Source organism: Globicephala melas, chromosome 3, assembly GCF_963455315.2.
Source record: "Globicephala melas chromosome 3, mGloMel1.2, whole genome shotgun sequence".
Taxonomy (NCBI): Eukaryota; Metazoa; Chordata; class Mammalia; order Artiodactyla; family Delphinidae; genus Globicephala; species Globicephala melas.
Window position 1 is genome coordinate 55,732,470 of NC_083316.1, and position 19,376 is coordinate 55,751,845.

At 44.7% G+C, this 19,376-nt stretch overlaps 1 protein-coding gene across 1 annotated transcript; it reads left to right on the forward strand.

Moving 5' to 3' along the window:
• The first annotated feature begins 16,794 nt into the window (after positions 1-16,794).
• On the forward strand, positions 16,795-19,082 carry CARTPT (CART prepropeptide). The gene is made up of 3 exons (XM_030842716.2): positions 16,795-17,137; positions 17,566-17,649; positions 18,514-19,082. Exons 1-3 carry the CDS (start codon positions 16,979-16,981, stop codon positions 18,619-18,621), a joined length of 351 nt encoding a protein of 116 aa, XP_030698576.1. The 5' UTR covers positions 16,795-16,978; the 3' UTR covers positions 18,622-19,082.
• Positions 19,083-19,376: the final 294 nt, after the last annotated feature.

Sequence of the window (19,376 nt, forward strand, 5' to 3'; positions counted from 1 at the left end):
CCCTCTGTAGACGCCTAGCCATGCTTCTCTGGGTGTGTGTGTGTGTGTGTGTGAGTGAGTGTGTGAGTGACAGTGCCTGCATGGGAGGTGTGATGAAGAGGGAGGGGGAGGCACAGGCTTCTATTTCCATCCAGTCTACTTTCCAAAGGCTTTCCTGGGGGCGGGGGTGGGGAGGGGGAAGGAAATCAGGAACACAGCTGCAAAGGGGCCCCGAGATATTGCTGGACGTGCCAGGTGTGTGGGAGCATTCGCACCAGTTTGGCCGTGGGCAGGTGAAGGATGGCTGACTGCAGATAGCATGAGCTCCACATGGCAGGGGAGGGGGTGGCGTGGGGCTGCCCAGAAGGCTGACCTTCCGCTTGTTTCCTCATTCAGAACTGTTCGTTCCAGGGCTTCCCTGGTGGCGCAGTGATTAAGAATCCGCTTGCCAATGCAGGGGACACAGCTTTGAGCCCTGGTTCGGGAAGATCCCACATGCCGCGGGGCAACTAAGCCCGTGCGTCACAACTACTGAGGCTATGCTCTAGAGCCCGTGCTCTGCAACAAGAGAAGTCACCACAAAGAGATGCCCGCGCACTGCAAGGAAGAGTAGCCCTCGCTCGCTGCAAGTAGAGAAAGCCCGCGCTCAGCAACAAAGACCCAACGCAGCCAAAAATAAATAAATAAATGAATTTATAGAAAAGAAAAAGAACTGTTCATTCCTGAGGCACTCTGTGCCTGGTGCTGGTTCACTCAGACCAGAACCTGGTCCTCACTGAGTTTGCAATCTATGGAGGAAAATAAACCTTCGCCAAGGAAACAAATTAATCCATTTCAGATAGTGATAAGTGCTCTGAAGGAAATGGGAGTTCTGTAATTAAGAATAACAAAGGGCAGCTATTTTAAGTGGCTGTCGAGGTGACATTAGAGCAAAAGACCTAGAGGATGAGAAGAAACCACTCAGGAGTAGGTGAGGGTCGAGGGGAGTGGCCTGAAATGAGGTGAGTGGAGGCCTACAGGCTAGTAGATGCTCAGAGAACCGGTGAATGTGGGTGGAGAGGGCAGCAAGGACCAGATAACTCTGCGTCTTGTAGGCCATGAAAAGAGTTAGGAATTCAAAGTGCAAAGTAAGCCTTCAAGGGATCTAAGCAGGGGAAGAACAAGACTCAGTTTATGTTTAAAAAAGATCACTATGGGGCTTCCCTGGTGGCGCAGTGGTTGGGAGTCCGCCTGCCGATGCAGGGGACGCGGGTTCGTGCCCCGGTCCGGGAGGATCCCACATGCCGCGGAGCGGCTGGGCCTGTGAGCCATGGCCGCTGAGCCTGCGCGTCCGGAGCCTTTGCTCCGCAATGGGAGGGGCCACAGCGGTGGGAGGCCCGCATACCCAAAAAAAAAAAAAAAAAAGATCACTATGGCTGCTATGATGGAACATGGGGTTTGAAGGAGCGAGAAGCACAGCTTTCAAGTTCCAGTTTGGAGCGTTCTGTGCTTTTCTCTTTTATAGCTCATCTCACACTGTACTGGAATTGTTTGATGTCCCCTCATCCCACCTCCAGTAGCTTACCCATGGCTTAAGGGCCATTAAGTGTTTATAATTCTCCACCATCAGCCCTGAATGCATAAGGGCTCAACAGTTGTTTGCTTATTAACTAAACTACAATGAATCTTCCAAGAAGGGGGTGCAGGTGTTTAGGTTTGGAGTGTAAGTATACTGTCTCCAAGAATGTCTGCTTTGAAGGAAATTGTTAGGGAGGAAAATCTTTTCCTCCAGCCGCTTAGATTCAGTGATTGGGGACCTGCAAATCTGACTGACATTAGCTAGATGAACAGGATTAAAAACACACAATTTTTATTAATATTTACATGCATGGGACTTCACAGAAAAAAAGTGAAAACTCAAAGAAGCAGTTAGACTTGGGAGCTTATATATGCTTCTTAACAAAGGAAAGAGGGTTTGAGCTTCAAGGGACAATAAATTGCAAGGAAGTGACTAGGAAATACATGGGGGAAACTAATGGAAGAGGAGGACTATTTTAGTAAGCTTTGTTTCTGCAAAACTCGTTGCTGTCTCTCTATCTTCGGTGATAAGGGTCACTCTCCTTTTCTGGTACAGGAGAGGGGGATACCTTCACAAAGAAAAAATTATTTTCTGCTTATAGGCAGATAAGGGAAGGGCAGAGAACTCTTTCTGTGTTTATTGATTCTCAATTGCCTTCAGCTCAAATTCTTATCAAAATAATCCTTATGCTAAAGTGGCATATTGTGGGGTAGCATACCCTGACCTCCTTCCAGATCTATTTGCACATGAAAACTCTTTATTTTAAATAATCAGTTACAGCTAATTCAAAAAGATATATGCACCCCAGTGTTCATAGTAGCATTATTTACGATAGTCAAGACGTGGGAACAACCTAAGTGCCCATCAATGGATGAATGGATAAAGAAGATGTGGTATATATAGAAAGAATATTACTCAGCCATAAAAAAGGCTGAACTCTTCCATCTTCCACAACATGGATGGACCTTGAGGGTATTTTGCTAAGTGAAATAAGTCAGACAAAGAAAGACAAATACTGTAAGGTTTCACTTGTGTGGAATATAAAGAAAATAAACAAAATAAATGAATAAGCCAAACCAAACAAAAAAACCATGTAGATATGGAGAACAGAGTAGTGGTTACCAGAGGGGAAAAGTTGGAGGGTGGGGAAGGCAAAATAGCTAACGGGTTTCAGGTGTATGGTGATGGATGGAAACTAAATTTTTGATGGTGAACATGCTGTAGTGTATACAGAAATAGAAATATAACATTGTACGCATGAAACTTATATAATGTTGCAAACCAATGTCACCTTCATAAAAATAAATCAACAAAAAATCAGTTATATTAGTTAATAGTCATACCCACTCCACTTCTGGGCCAGGGAATCAGAGGTGGATATCTTGGTAAAGAGATACAGAGCAGAGAAGTATTAATAAAAAGCTGCCTAACCACTGATGGGATGTCATCTCCCCAAGAAAACTTGTTCTATAATGTGGGAGCTCAGGTAAAGGACTCTGTATTGTTCAGCTTGTCCTCCTCAAGGCCTTAGTAGAGTGGTTGGAGATAGAAGTCACTACATGTTTGTAAATTAAACTGTACGTAAACAGATTTCGTGGAAGGTTGTGAACCGTGAATGTAGCTGCTTTGCGGAATGCAAAGCCCACCAAGATGGAAAATGTAATTTCAGAACTGGCTGTGGGTGCTGGAGGCAAGATAGGGCTTTGCAGAAAGAGGCTGGGAGAAGGTGCCCTGGGTGACGTTTTTGGTCTCCTGGGTGATGTTTCTGTATCTGAAGAGGATGAAAAGGTAAACAACGCACAGTCTCACCCCTAAGGTTAATTCTGTTGGGAGACTGTATGCAGACGGCTTAAGTGCGGCATTTTCACATCCTGGTGAACTGATTGGCAGGTGCTGTAGTAGGTATAGTAATACGCGATGTACCTGAGGTATGTGGGAAGGAAGCAGAATTCAGAGGGCAACAGGAATCACTAGAGGCTTGGGAAAATGCTGGAAGGAGAAAAGAAAGAGCTGTGAAGGGAGGGGACATTTGTTACCTGTGTTCCATATGTGGAAGGAACATGTGTTTGCCAGCTGTTGCAGATAAACAAAAGGAATTTAGAATTAAATTGGGTGTTTGGAAGAGCTCTCCAACTGTAAGTGTTCTGAGATGCTTTAATTCGATTACAAAGGGATGAAAATCGTTGCCTTTTCTGACTGGGAGTTTATGGAGTGCCTTCTATGTGCCAGGCACTGTGCTGAGTGCTCTACATTCATTTTATGTCATCATTACAGCTCTATGGGGGTGGTATTTTTATGCCCATTTTGTGGATACGGAGTCTGGTAGATGGTTTGGTTTGTCTAGTGCCGTACAGTGGGTAAGTGTCTGGCTTCAGTGCCTGTACTTTTTCCTATACCTCACACTCTCTTATTGGTGATCCTAACAGAAAGGCTCAACAGTGATCTTTTCGGGGTTCAGTTATTCCCTGTCTTATTTTTGTTGAGTTTCTTCTGAAGTCCTGGACCCAGTGGCACGTCCTTGTCTAAGGCCTGGGCTTAGGGTTACCCTAAGGGTTAGCCTTGGGCTCAGAGGTACCCCTCTTGGCTATGGGGATATTCCTCTGCTTTCTCTGTAACCAGTCTTATTAAATGTCAACTAAAGGTACAAGGGTATAAATGAGAACCCACCTCTCTTCCCCGTATTAATGGGGGCCAGTGTTTACCAGGTCATGCAATCAAGCTCTGTAGACCTGCTCTCTCTTTCCTTAATTTTGTTAGTTTATCCTGGAAAGAAAGAGATAACCAGATCATCTGAGGACCCATTGTAGGAACTGCTGTGAAGGGGAACCAAGGCTATTGCCTTGTGTACCTTAAAAGAGTTTCATGTTAAATCAGTTGTCAACATTTTAAAATCAGGAAGTTTCATGTAAAAATCCAAATTTCCATCTGTTGAAAAACCAGAAGTTCTACCACTCTCTATTGCCTTGTATATGGCCCTCTTCATGCCTTACCTTACTGGCCCTCTTAGATACCTGAGTTTGCAGCCCCAAGGCTAGAACAAAGCTAATTGACCCAAAGGCTAGTTCAGTGTATGCACCAAGAAAGCCATCTGATCATTGAAAGGGTGAGATATGTCTGGCTTCCACCTGGGGAGTATTTATGTATTTATTTAAACTGAAGTATAGTTGATTTAGAGTGTTGTGTTCATTACTGCTGTACAGCAAACTGATTCAATTATACATATATGTATATATCTACTTTTAAAATATTCTTTTCTATTATGGTTTTTCATAGGATATTGAATATAGTTCTCTGTGCTATACAGTAGGACTTTGTTGTTTATCCATTCTGTATATACAGATGCCCAATAGGTACATGAAAAGATGCTCAACATCACTAATTACTAGAGAAATGTAAATCAAGACTACAATGAGGTACCCACCTCACACCAGTCAGAATGGCCATCATTAAAACATCTACATAAACCCCCCAAATCTCTTACTTCAATAAATGTCTTGCAAAAAAAAAAAAAATTGGAAACACAAGTTTGCAAACTAAAAAAAAAAAAAAATTCTGCGAATAACAAATGTCGGGGGGGGGTGTGGAGAAAAGGGAACCCTCCTACACTGTTGGTGGGAATGTAAGTTGGTGTGGCCACTATGGAAAACAGTATGGAGGTTCCTCAGAAAACTAAAAATCGAATTACCGTATGACCCAGTGATCCCATTCCTGGGCATATATCTAGACAGAACTATAATTCAAAAAGACACATGCACCCCTATGTTCATAGCAGCACTATTCACAACAGCCAAGACATGGAAACAACTGAAGTGTCCACTGACAGATGAATTGGGAGTTTTTTTTTTTTTTTTTTTTTTTTGCGGTACACGGGCCTCTCACTGTTGTGGCCTCTCCCATTGCGGAGCATAGGCTCCACACGCACAGGCTCAGCAGCCATGGCTCACGGGCCTAGCTGCTCTACGGCATGTGGGATCTTCCCGGACCGGGGCACGAACCCGTGTCCCCTGCATCAGCAGGCGGACTCTCAACCACTGCGCCACCAGGGAAGCCCGAATTGGGAGCTTTTAAATGGCGCTTGCCTGGGCACTACCTCAGGCTGATTGAATCAGAGTCTGAGGCTAGATAGGTATTACTAGAAAAGCTCCCAGGGTGGTTCTAATCTGCAGCCAAGTTAGGAAAAATAAGTAGGGCTTGCCCATAAGTAGCACTCCAGCCTCAGGTCTCAATGTCAGAGAAATGGGCTTATGAAGTCTTGCATTAAAGTTGCTGTTTTTACCTGTTTCCCAGCACCTCCGGGGTAGCCCCATTCACCTCATCCTGATTTACTCACATGTAATTGGGCTCTTTTGACTTTTATGTTTGCACCTCCAGTGCTAAGATTTTATAGAATTCTGGAGAAAGAGAGAAGATGAGAAAGGACAAAGAATTATTTCAAAGTCTTCCTTTGAAATGCTCAAATATCAAGAGTATCTTATGGCAAATATTAAGATTCCTAGGAAAGAGGAAACATTTAGAAGCTACTTGCTCTTTTATATTCACCCTTGCTTCAGAAATAGAACATAATAATAAAAAAATACAATAAACTGGACAGGTTTCTTTTTTTTTTTTTTTTTTTGTGCAGTACGCGGGCCTGCACACTGTTGTGGCCTCTCCCGTTGCGGAGCACAGGCTCCGGACGCGCAGGCTCAGCAGCCATGGCTCATGGGCTCAGCCGCTCTGCGGCATGTGCGATCTTCCCAGACTGGGGCACAAACCTGTGTCCCCTGCATCGGCAGGCGGACTCTCAACTACTGTGCCACCAGGGAAGCCCCTGGACAGGTTTCTTTGAAGTCCTTTTCATCCGCTAAGGAGAAATTTCATTAGCAAACACTGGAGGACATTGGTCTCTGTGGTTATCTGGTGGCTGCTGTGGGCAAAGCTCCAGCTTTCATCCATTCCAACCCTCACTGCAGGGCACTGGGCAAAGGCCATGTCCATCAGCAATGTCTTCATCCAGGGCTATCCTGGCCAAGAGTGCAAATGGCAGAAAACGACATTTGCATCTGGGTACAAAGCATCACAAATGCTTGTCACTGTGGCTCCGCAGGGCCCCCTCCTCATCAGTCAGGCGTGTGGGGTTTTGTGTCCTCATAGGCTGAGATCTTTGCTCTTCCAACGGCTAAAAGGCCCTAAGGCCTCTCACGTACTTGACATTAAGGTCTCTGTCATAACATGGCCAGTCCCAGTTCACATTTCGAAAGTCAAAGCTTTTACTTGGAGACTTAACCTGCTGTTTTTTCAGCTTCCAATGGAAAATGACTTGGTTTTTCAGGGAGCAAGGGGGAATCTTGACCATTAGGCACTATCTTTTACTGTATTTAAAAATTATTTTAGAATTCAAGTTTTACTTTCTCCTTCTCTTTTGCTCCCTCTTTTTTTTTAACCCCCTTACAAAAATGACCAAGTTGATAAAATAAAATGGAAGGAAAGTATAAATAAGAAAACACTAGTTTTTCAGAGGATTTGGGTCCAACTTCCTTCCCACTTGTCTGGGGACCTGGATCTAGTTACTTAAATTATCAATTTTATTGCCTACAGAGTTGGGAACACAGTATCTGCTCAAGGTGAATATAAATAAGTCTTTCTTCAAGGTTTAATTACTTATTATATTTTGGGGGCTTATCTCTGCATGCTAGGAGCTCTTTGAAAGCCCCTTGAGATGTATACATGACCCATTAGATCAGGGGGCCATGGAAGTCTTTGCTGAACTGGCAGTGACTTGACTCTACCCATCTATACTGGGTAGAGTCTATATAGCTATTGAGCTGTTCATGTTTTACGAACAAAGCGTATTGGAATCTTGAAAAGATTTGGCCTTGGAGATGTTTGTAGGGCAAAGCGTGCTTCCTGCCACCTCACTAGATGATGCAAAAATCCCCTGAGCAGTGCTCTTCAACCAGGGGGTTATATCATTCAGGTTTTATCAGAATCACTTGGGGCAACTTTTTCCAGTGACGCTAGCATTCCCTGAAGAACCCTCAGTTTGACTAATCCCTTGCCAAGAACACTTTCCCCTCTTCTCTGCTCAAACATTCCATCCTTCCTTGACCTACCTTTCGAATTGCTCCAGCCTAAAGAGATTGTCTTCCATGCACTTCTTGTTCACTCATTGTCTAGATGATTTATTTGACAATCAGTTAGCAATTGATGGCTAGCTTCTGTTTCAGTTGGATGCAATTTGTCTTGCTATTTATTTTTTTTTATTTTTTTATTTTTTTTTGCGATACGCGGGCCTCTCACTGCTGTGGCCTCTCCCGTTGCGGAGCACAGGCTCCGGACGCACAGGCCCAGTGGCCATGGCTCACGGGCCCAGCTGCTCCGAGGCATGTGGGATCTTCCCGGACCGGGGCACGACCCCGTGTCCCCTGCAACGGCAGGCGGGCTCTCAACCACTGCGCCACCAGGGAAGCCCTGTCTTGCTATTTAATATTTCACTTATCTCTGTCTAGTGGAAATAATACAGATCTGAATTTTAGTTCTGGCTTGACTTCTAACTGTATATCTTAGGCAAGATATTTAGACTTCTTGGGTTTCAGAGCCCAGTTGTTAAATTCTGCAGTTCTCTTCCTTACCTCACCAGTCAAGCCTAGGTTCTTGCGCAATTCACGTTAATCAATTCTTTTTTCTTTTTTGACAGAGTCATTGTGGTAGATAGTTTCTAACATGGTTCCCAATGATCCCTGCCTCTTGATAGTCACACCTTTATGTAATCCCCTGCCCTTGAGTGTGGGCAGGATCCAGTGAATAGAATTTGGCAAAAATGATGGGATGTCACTTCTGTGATTAGCATAGGAGAGACTGGGCCTGGCCTTTTGTTGGCATTGTCTTTCAGGCTCTTCTCGCATGCTTGCTCTGACGGAGAGGGCTACCTGGAAAGAATTGAGGGTGGCCTCTAGTCAAGAGTCAGCAAGTAACTGAGGCCACAGTAAAGTAGCCTTTGAGGAAGTGAACCTTACCAACATCCACTGAGTTATCTTGGAGGTGAATCCTACTCTAGTTGAGCCTTGAGATGACGGCAGCCCCAACTTCTTCTGATTGCAGCCTTCTGAGAGACCCTGGGCTGACACCTTGATTGTAGCCCTATAACAAACCCTGAAGGAACTAGCTAAGACACACCTGCATTGCTGAGCCACACCTGCATTCCTGACTCACAGAAATGGTGAGATAATAAACATAGATTGTTTTAAGCCACTAAGTTTTGAGGTAATTTGTTATGTAGCAATAGATAACTAACATTATCTATGAGATGTATTGATGGATATGGTAGTCTGTCTACCTGAACGGGTCAGATTAAGCTAAATTATCCTGCAGTAACAAATAACCCCCCAGGCTCAGTGGCTCATATCTACAAAAGTTTATTGCTTGATCACACTCTATGTCCACTGAACGTTGGTTGTAGCTGTGCTCAATATTTTCCTCCCTCCAAAACTCTCCATAACCCAGGCTGACAGAGCCGCTCCTTTTTGGAACATTGCCAATCGTCATGGAAGAGGAAAAAGAGAGCAGGGCCAAGTATGTACTGACCTTTAAACCATCCCCATGAAAACAACACATCATACTTCTGCTTAGTATTTCACTGGCCAAAGCAAGTCATGTGGTCACGTATGAGTTGAACAGGACCCAAAGTATAATCCTACCTCAGGGTGGAGCACTAAATAATCATGAACAGGAACACAATGTATAATATACCATCAGAGAGAGGAGTAGCCACAGACTGCCATGATATACAGAAAAGAGAAGGAATAGCTCACATCCTCAGATGAATGGGAGTAGAGGCCCCAGAGCCTCAGAGAGGAGAGTACTGTTAAAGAGCTCTCGGGCTTCCCTGGTGGGGCAGTGGTTGAAAGTCCGCCTGCCGATGCAGGGGATACGGGTTCGTGCCCCAGTCCGGGAAGATCCCACATGCCGCGGAGTGGCTGGGCCTGTGAGCCATGGCCGCTGAGCCTGCGCGTCCAGAGCCTGTGCTCTGCAATGGGAGAGGCCACAACAGGGAGAGGCCTGCGTAACGCAAAAAAAAAAAAAAAGAGCTCTCTTTTCCAGAGAAGGGTGGAAAATTAAGGGAATATGGGGCACTGAAGAAAGCTGAGAAGTTTTTAAGCACGTCCATAATCTTCACTGTCACCTCTCTAACATCCCCCTAAAACAGTCAACTCTCTGGCAAGTGCAGCTTTAAGACACGCCTCTCTGTCCCCACTTTTCTAACTGGATTGCCTTCCCTAAAATCTCTAAGCTTCTTTTGTATAGAAATATGAGAACCTTCCTTGTCTATAATACTATTCATAAAGTTAAACTGGGTTTTCAAACAACTGTCTTCCAGCAATCATTTATAGGAGAGGAAAATGTTGACATGTTACCTTGGGCAAGCTTGGTGTTCTCTGGATTGCAGTCTTTCCAAAGCCCACTCTAATCTCCCCTTCCTGAGTAATAAGCGCAGTCCCTGTGGATGTCCTGCAAATGTTGGAGGAGCTTAAGGAATGCTTGCTAGCCCATCCATCTCAGAGGCTGCCAGTCTGGCTTTAGAGAGGCAGTTTGATGGGAAGAACAGAGACCTGAATGTCAATACATCTAGCTTGCAGAACAGGAGAAGTGGGGTCTGACTTAGCTGGTAAGCCAAGCCAATGTGATGAATGTACTGTTAAAACCAGAACCAGATTAAACTTCTGTTGATGTGCAGTGGAGAAATGTCAGGGCCAGAGAGCTTCTAAAAAGTAGAGGAGAAACTTGTTGAAAATCTTTCTTCTTATAAAATATACTTTTGCCCTCAGGCCCTGCCTCTTTGGATCATGCCAGATGGTATTCTGTTTCTCCTGAGGTTATAGTTTATGTCAAAAGAAATAGACTTCACTTTGATGAGTTCTGAAGGAGGCATAGAAGAGTCCCAGACTAGTCGTTTTTAAAGTGACCTTAGATGCCGTCTAAGCCAAACCCCTCTCCAGCACAGAAGTCATTTCTTCATGTCTCCATGATTTGGAGATTGGTGATCAGGGACAGGTTTTAAACTTCATAAGAATTTTTTTAGGATTGATCCTATTCCAGTTTTCTTTCCATATTGCACCATGGTGAGTGTGAGGGGAAAGCAATGAAGTAGAAATCTATAAGAAGAGCATGGAGACAATATCCTTCTTCCTAGTGACAAAGCAAGTTTTGCATTTGAGAAAAATTTTCCATTTTGCAACTGAAATGCCCTGAGTTATTGGAGGAAATGTTGAGAGAGGCCATAGTCTGAACCTCAGAAATCCTACTTCTGAAATTGACTACTGTGAAACAATTTTACCCCTTCTGGCACATTTTTTCCCATCACACAAGGGTGACAATGGTGTTTCTGGATAGTAAATTGGTAGTACTTTTAAGCTGCTTGGATGACGCTATTCTGTAATAGATGTGTACCTTATTGGATGGTCATCTTGTTAGTGTCTAAAGGTAATCTTTCATTTCATAGCAACTAATGGTCCCCTCCTTATCTGTGTCAGGTGCCATGCTACATACTGAGGATACATAGGTGACTAGATATATTCTCTGCCCTCAAAGATCTTGTCTAGAAAATGAGATAGACATAGGATAATACAATGTAATGCAGGCTAGGTGTTTTAATAAGTATATGTACAAAGCTCTATGGAAACAAAGGCAAGGCAAACCTGGTGGTGTGATGGAGCAGTGGATGAGGAAGGCTTCAGGTAAGATGTATCTTGAAGCATGAGCTTTTTAGATGTTCAAGGTGTGGTTCATAGGGAAGGACATGGACAGAGGCAGAGGTACAAGCATGCAGAGAACATGTGCTAGTCATTAATGCATTCTAGGTTCCTCTTAACACTGTACTTCTTATTTTGTCCCTTTTACCTTGGTGGAGCCATGTGACTAGTTCAGGATAGTGAGTTGGAAACAAAAGTGAAATATCACTTCTGGGCCAAAACTTTTAATAGCTTGTTTAAGACTGTCCAGAGCTCTTTTTTCCCTTTGGAACACAACCAGGAACATCAGACATGATGAATGTTCTGTCAGTCTGAGTCCTTGACTGACCATGATGAACACAGCACTCCATCAACCCTTGATGTACATGTGACATGAGTAAGAAATATACCTGCTTTTTTTAAAGTCACTGAGATTTTTGATTGTTTGTTACTTAGCATAACCTAGTCTATTTCTCTAATTCAGTGCAAAATTAAGAAATAAGTATGGTGTGCCTGCAAAATAAGATACAAGATATCTGATGGGACTTGCTGGGAATGGAGAAAAATTAGATTGGAAATATGGGCCAGGACCAAATCATGAGAAACTTCGACACCATTGTTGTGAAGTTAACTAGAATCTGTAGGCAACGCGCAGCCATTGAAGGATTCAAATTGCTCACTATTAAGTCATAGAGTTCATCTCTTGGGGCATCCTAGTCTACTGCTTTAGTGCTAACCCTATACTTCCTGTAAGCTTAGGAGATCTGGATCCAGAAGAGTTAGAGGAGAAAACGGGATAGATGTGGCACAGGGAGTGTAGGCTAGGTGTGGCACTCCATCTGCTGTGTTCCAGGTGTGCTGTGCAAAAGAAACCAGAGAAAGATTGCTTGCTTTGTCCTGGGACAAGTATCTCTTCATCAGTGATTTCTCCTTATATCCTACTTTTCTTAGGCTAGACCTTTCAGGTCAAGAAGCTTACTTTCAGTGTTAGTATTTTAAAAATTGAATTATTTGGATTCATCTATTCTTGTGTTTCCTGTTCATTGGATCCAAAATTGGAACTATTTATTGCTTCTTTGGATGTTCTTTTTCTGCTCTACAGTTCCTTTTTTAGTCATGTTTCCCATTACACGTTGCCGCCTCTCAGATTCTCCATGTAGCCTACTCATCAGCAAACCAGATCGGTCAGTGTTCCCTGAGATGTCCTTGCCTCTGTGACTTCATTTGCATAGCCTGCTGGTACCCGAGGCCCCAGAGTGGGATGTTTGGTATCACTGAAATTCTACCCACCCTCTAGGACCCACTCACATGCCATTTTTTTGTGAAGCTTCCTATCTTTAGAGGGAATTAATCTCTGAATTTTCTGGGCTTCTCCTTCTCTATTAGGACCCTAAGTTCACTGAGTTGTTATATTGTGGGTATTGGTGGGCATGACCAGATCCAAAGATCAAGGGCAAGAATTTGTCTTGATTATCTTAGCAGTCCTCCTAGTACTTAGCAGTGTAGTGAACATATTGGCATTCATATTTTTAAAAATTGAAAACCTTGAAATTGAAAGCCTTTTAACTGAAAGCATAAAAACATTAATGAAAAGCTTTGTCTAATCTCCCCTGCTTTATTCCTTCGGAGGCTGCCTGTAAAGCACATATTCTTCCCTACTACATCTCCAGCACCTCCTAATTTAGCACCAACACCAAATGTCCTTCCCTGAAAGATTATTTTCTTTCACATAGTGATAAAGATGTTTAGTCAGAACAGAGTGAACATCAGTTCCTTTGGAAGGAAGGCTCTGGACTGAAAGTCAGTAAACAGAAGATGAATGCCAATGGAAAGTAATCTCTCTTCCAGAGGCAGGGAGGGTGGAGAGCAGACAATGTAGAAATGAAAGTGTGCCACCTGAGAGATTATAAATGTGTACCAAAAGAGACAGAATGATGTTTAACTTGGGGGGAAAGTGCAGCAAACACAGGTAAAGAGAAACAATCTTAAATGCAAATATTTAAGGATTTAAGGGACTTCCCTGGTGGTCCAGTGGTTAAGAATCCGCCTGTCAATGCAGGAGACATGGGTTCGAGCCCTGGTCCGGGAAGATCCCACATGCTGCGGAGCAACTGAGCCCGTGCACCACACTACTGAGCCTGCGCTCTAGAGCCCGCGAGCCACAACTACTCAGCCTGCGTGCTGCAACTACTGAAGCCCGCACACCTAGAGCCCATGCTCCACAACAAGAGAAGCCACCGCAGTGAGAAGCCCGAGCACCACAATGAAGAGTAGCTCCCACTCAACCGCAACTAGAGAAAGCCCGCGCACAGCAACAAAGACCCAATGCAGCAAATAAATTAATTAATTAATTTTAGAAAAGTTAATGAAACTGAGGAAGTTTTACTGTTGAGCAAGACTTGGCTGTGGGGGGTAGAGAGGGCGTTAATGGACAATAAAGTATTCTGACATTTGAGCAATATGACAATTCAAAAGGCTGGTGCTATTGCGGGCCATATAGGAAAAGAAATGATTCAAAATTTGAAAGAAGGAGGGAGAGGGAAGTACTGGAATTTGGAATGTCATTTTGGTGTCTGCTTCTCCATGGTCTTTTCATTATTTACCACTTTAGGGCTCCAGAGTTATCATTTAGTAATACTGACCAGCCCCTGTATTTTTAGGGCTTTTAGACCAGAGCCAGACTCTCTTCTCTTGCCAAGTCACAAATCAATTAATGGGTTCATTAATTAATTTTTTATAGTGAAAATTTTAGAACTCCAAGAGACAGACAATGGTCAGAAGAGTTTCTTCCAATCTTTTAAATTCAGATAGCAGTACATTATAAGTAGATCTTACTGGCACTAGTTTCTCAGCTCTCTGCTGATGAGATTTCTCTTCTTGAGCTATTTCAAAGAGCAGAACGGGAGACCTGCTCTATCTTAGGAGGAGTGATTGAGAGATTTGTCTACAGTAAATCTCCGTAGACACATCCTGGTCACTGCTTCTCTTTTGAGAGGTGACTTGACTCCCATTTCTATATCTGAGATGAGAAGTAGTGATTAAATCCACTTATGACTTTACTTGCTTGGGGGTATCAAAGGTGGGTTTTTTTTTTCTTTCTAATGGAGTCATTAGAAAGTAGCAAGAATACATAAATTCTCCTGCCAGGGCATGGTATACAGACTGCAGAACATCTCATGCTTTTGTGCCCTCCCTTGTTATAACTTACATAAGTTATCTTTGGGAATAAAATGGTCTAAATCTTATTGTACCATATGATCCCTAAAGATAGGTTATCAAGTCGTTCTATTCATAGATGAAAAAAGCATTGCAGCGTGTAAATGACCACGATACCTGTGGCTTGCTTCACAGGATTGTCCAAGGGTCCCTTTCCCAACCCCTCAACTAAATGTGGTGTCCTCCTTGCATGAAGAGGATAGTACCAACCAAACGTCAGCAGGACTTGAACTTTGAGCTGTTTTTCCAGTAGGAGTGGCAGAAAGGAAAAGCTATTGTTTGTGTCTGGATAGATCACAGTTTGAGAGGAAGTATTACATTGGGAATATCCCCATCTTTGCAGAAGGATGGGCTAAAATCTTGTTTGGAACTGTTTTTCTTCTAAAGCTTAGAATATACTTTTATCACTGGAGATGGGTTTTGCAACAAGTGCCAACATGTGTCTGTAAAGTTTGAGTGGCAATATGTGCTGCTACTGAAGTTTTATTGTATAGAATTGCAAGGTATGTGTGAAAGGCAGAGCTACGGGAGATGCTAGATTAATTTCCAAGTTGCATTTGTCCCAAAGGAAAATGTTTTGATGCTGTTAATATGCGTGCCAGTTATTAGAGGAGATATTACTTCTTTTTTTCTTTTGAGATATTACTTGTTGAATTGCCTCCCAGTGTGCACTTGAGTAACAGTTAAATACTTGATAAATGTAATAACTAGACACATATTATGCATTAACTATCCCAATGACCCAAAGCATCTGGTAAACAATAAATCTGTGGGAGAATAAATTAGTGGATACTTTAGATGGGGTGGTCAAGGACATTTAAACTGAGATTTCAATGACAGGAAATAGTCAATCATTTGGAGATGAAGGAATACCATTCTGGGTAAGGTAAGTGTAAAGGCCTCAAAGTGGGAATGAGCTTGGCCTGTTAAGGGACCAAAAAGAAGGCTACTGAGGTTGGAGTGGAGAGGGCAGAATGGTAGGACAGGAGGTTGGACAGGGGGACAGATCATGTAGTACTTGGTAAGTCAGGATAAGGAATTTAGATTCATTGTTTAGTATGGGAAGTAATGGGAAACCATTAGTGTATTTTAAGGGGAAAAAGATTCTGGCTGGGGGTGACTTACGGATTAGAGGAAAGCAAGAGAAGATGAGGTGGGAGTTGGGGGTAGGCAAGAAGTAGGTGGGGGCAGCTGTCCAGGACTGGGGTGGTAGTAATGGGGATGGACGAGAGTGGATGGATTCAGGAGCAGTTGAGAAAAAGAGGGTGTTGTGAGAGAAGAAGCCAGGAGGGCAGGCAGGTGGGATAAGCCTCTAGGTCTAAGTAGGAAAACATTGTCTCCCCTACAGGAACTTTCATTTGCGTTCAGGCTGTAGGGACTCCATCCTCTGAAAAAACAGTCTTCACAAGTCACTGAGGAGCTGGCTCACCACTGACTTTTAATCTTTGGAGATATTTCCATAATCAGGAAGTTGCATTTTTTCCCACCCCTTTTTTCTTTCTTTCTTTCTAGTTAGGCTTCTTAGATATCAGGGGTGGACAGTCGGTAGGAGGGGTTCTGAGGATGGTTGGATTTGCCCTGAGGAAAAGCCGAGATACTGCACACACAGCCACTCGTCTGGTCAGCCTCAGAGTTCAAAGGAGAGCCTTGGTGTTCATTGTGCTGAGGGCCAGGGGTTTTACATACCTAATTTGTCATTCCATTCTCCTGAAAACATTGTGAAGTACATTTTAAAATTCCAGTTTTACAAAAGAAAAGGGTGAGGCTCAGATATGTTCTTTATGTTGTCCAAAGTCACCCAGCTTGTAAGTGGTAGAGCCAGGACTGAAACCAGAATCTGGCTCTCTACACTCTCCACACCGCCGCTGAACTGGGGTTATTCTGCTGTCCTTCTTTTCTCATTACCGCACAGAGTCCACCAAAGAACCCAGCATGAGAAAGGCCATGCTTTCTCTTTCTTTTACGTACTATATTTGCCTCCTCTCCACCACAGAGTACCTCGTAAGGTGCTCAGCAAACGCGCCTGCCTGGAGGCAACACTGTCTTCTTGCTGCCACCGATGGGGCTGGGATAAGAAGCACGGTGGTGCTGGGAGGTTGACCGTGCCGCTGTGGCTGCTAGGTGATGGGGAAGGACTCTTCTGTCTGTGCCTTGACTCTAAGGCATTTTCCATTTCCTAGTCCCCTCCCGCTCTCCATCCCTCACCTCTTGCCCCTCGACTTCAGCTCAGGCCCCTCGGGGAGCGTCCCTTGCTACGGGGCTGACAGCACTTGGGGGCGCGGGGTCCCTGTTTTCCGCGCTCTTGCCCATCTGTACGCAGAGCCTCGTTCCGGGGCGCCTGGAGCCCAGCGGACATTGACGTCAAGCGGCGGCGAAGCGCTGCCTACAGACGGTTGACCCGGACCCTCCTCCACACCCCCTTCCTTCATCGCCCCCTCCTTCTTCCGTGCGCCCAGGCTCAGGCTCGCTATAAAAGGCGGGAGCGCGGGTTGCCCCTGTAGCGCCGGATTTCAGCACCATGGAGAGCCCCCGCCTGCGGCTGCTGCCCCTCCTGGGTGCCGCCCTGCTGTTGCTGCTACCTCTGCTGGGCACCCTAGCTCAGGAGGGCGCCGAGCTCCAGCCGCGAGCCCTGGACATCTACTCCGCCGTGGAGGATGCCTCCCATGAGAAGGAGCTGGTCTGTATCCCCCCCGCCCCAGACTCCCCTGGGCTGCCGCGAGGTTCCTTCCTTTGTGCGCGTCCTTCCTCTCTCCCTGCCTCCCCACCCCCATTCCTAAGTCAGGGCCCGGGGAGGTGGGCGCAGATTCCCGGCTCCCGCTGTTACCCGAAGAACGTCTTGAGCCCACGGGCTCCAGACAGTCTGTAGAGCGAATCCCTGATCCCGGCTCCTCGGAGCAACAGGAGTCTCCGAGGCTCCTGGACCTGCGGTCAGTTCGTGGGACAGCGCTCGCTAAGTTTCCACCCCTTGAACATCCCTCTTTGTGGAGTCCAGGGGAGGAGTGTGTGTGGCTCCGGGGTTCCTTATAACTAGGGCTGGAAGAGAAAACCGGGGCTGGGCGCACAGCCAAGGCGGCAACTTGGGGCTCTGCGGGCGGTGTGTTGCAGATCGAAGCACTGCAGGAAGTTCTGAAGAAGCTCAAGAGTAAACGTATTCCGATTTATGAGAAGAAGTATGGCCAAGTCCCCATGGTAAGGCTTTGGGGTCGCCCCTCCCCATGCTTTTCCAAGAGGAAATACACCACCTGGAGTCTTTTACACAACCTTCTCTCCAGGATGTGGCAAATAATTCAGATAATGGGTTTGCAGAATTCTGTGGGCTCCCCTTTGTTTCCACCGTCAGCCCTTGCCCCTTGGCTCTAAGGTTAAAGAGTAGATCGACTATTTCGGAGGATTGAACAGTTTGTGCCAGGAATCAGCCCTTGGGTTTCTGTGGAAAGCAGTATTTCCTAAAAATGTGTTCTTTTCACCTCACAAAGAATTCTCTGAGTTGGAAGAGCCCTTAAATCCAGTCAGTGCTTGTTCCTCTAATTTTCTTCCTGCCTTCTGGACCACTGCCAGGTTTTTAAAAATCTAAGTTCTAGGGTCAAAAATCTTGATTCAGGTCTGGTCACCTTCCTTGAAGAGCGCGCGTGCGCGCGCGCGCACACACACACACACACACACATTTTGATCTTCTTGGAGTGAGGAGGGTACACGGAGCAGGGGGTGTGAGAATGTCTGTCTATTGTTTATCTCTTAGATAAAAAGGTCTTGTTGATTTTTTTTTTCTTTTGGATGAGCAATTAAAGGAGCCAGGAAGTGTAGCTTCCCCACAAAAGGTAGAAGAAAGTAAGGGGTTCAATAATTTAAACTTCTTTCTTTTTATGTTCTCTCGCTGAAATTATAAGCACAAGGCTGTCCTCGTTTCAGGCCTGACTGTACTTAGACCCATGGTGATGGTGGTAGGGTTCATCTGTCTCTCCCATGAGGCAGACTTTGTGTTGGTGGGGAGACGTGCCTGTTGGGAGCATGGGCATGCGTGTGCAGGGTGACTACACATTGTATTGTTCGCAGTGTGACGCGGGAGAGCAGTGCGCCGTGCGAAAAGGAGCTAGGATCGGGAAGCTGTGCGACTGTCCCCGAGGAACCTCCTGCAATTCCTTCCTCCTGAAGTGCTTATGAGGCGTCCGCCCTTCTCCATAAGTCCCCCTGCCCCCACTTTCCCCAGAGGACCACACCTTCATCCCCGGAGTTTGGCTTTAGCAGCAAAGTTTGCATCTCCCTCTGAGGAAAAGGGGGCTCTTTTCCTGCTGTTTCCAAATAAAAGAACACATTAGGTGTTACTGTGTGAAGGGTAATGCCTTGTATGGTGTTGATACGTGTGCAAAGTATTCTATTCTTATTTTATCTGTCTGACAAGCTTTTCAAAGCTTTTTCAAATAAAAAGCTTTTACTTTTTATTTAAATAAAGAAGGAGAACTTCACTTTGAAAATTGTATTTTTGTAGGTGGCATGACAGGATGAAAATTAGATCAGGTAAATCTGGTAGATGACATCACAACCTGGAAAATAAATCACCCCAAGCATCACAAATTGAAGCATGTACAAATTATACATAATAAAGTGTTTTTCATAATTGCTCATAGTGCTTTGTTGTTTCTGCATAAGTAATTTCAACAGGAATGGTGGCATTAATCATGCTGTTGTTTTCAAGGAGAAATATTTTTAAAATAGCAGTCTATTGGGAAAACGGCACCGGGGCTCCAAGGAGTTTTCATCATTAATTAGGAGTTTGCCACACAAGCTTTTGTACACAATTTTTCTTTGATTGCAGTGGTGTGTGGGGTGTGTGTGTGTGTGTGTGAGAGAGAGAGAGAGAGAAAGAGAGAGAGAAAGATGAAATAAAGTGAAGATGGTTGGAGTTGAGTTGATATATT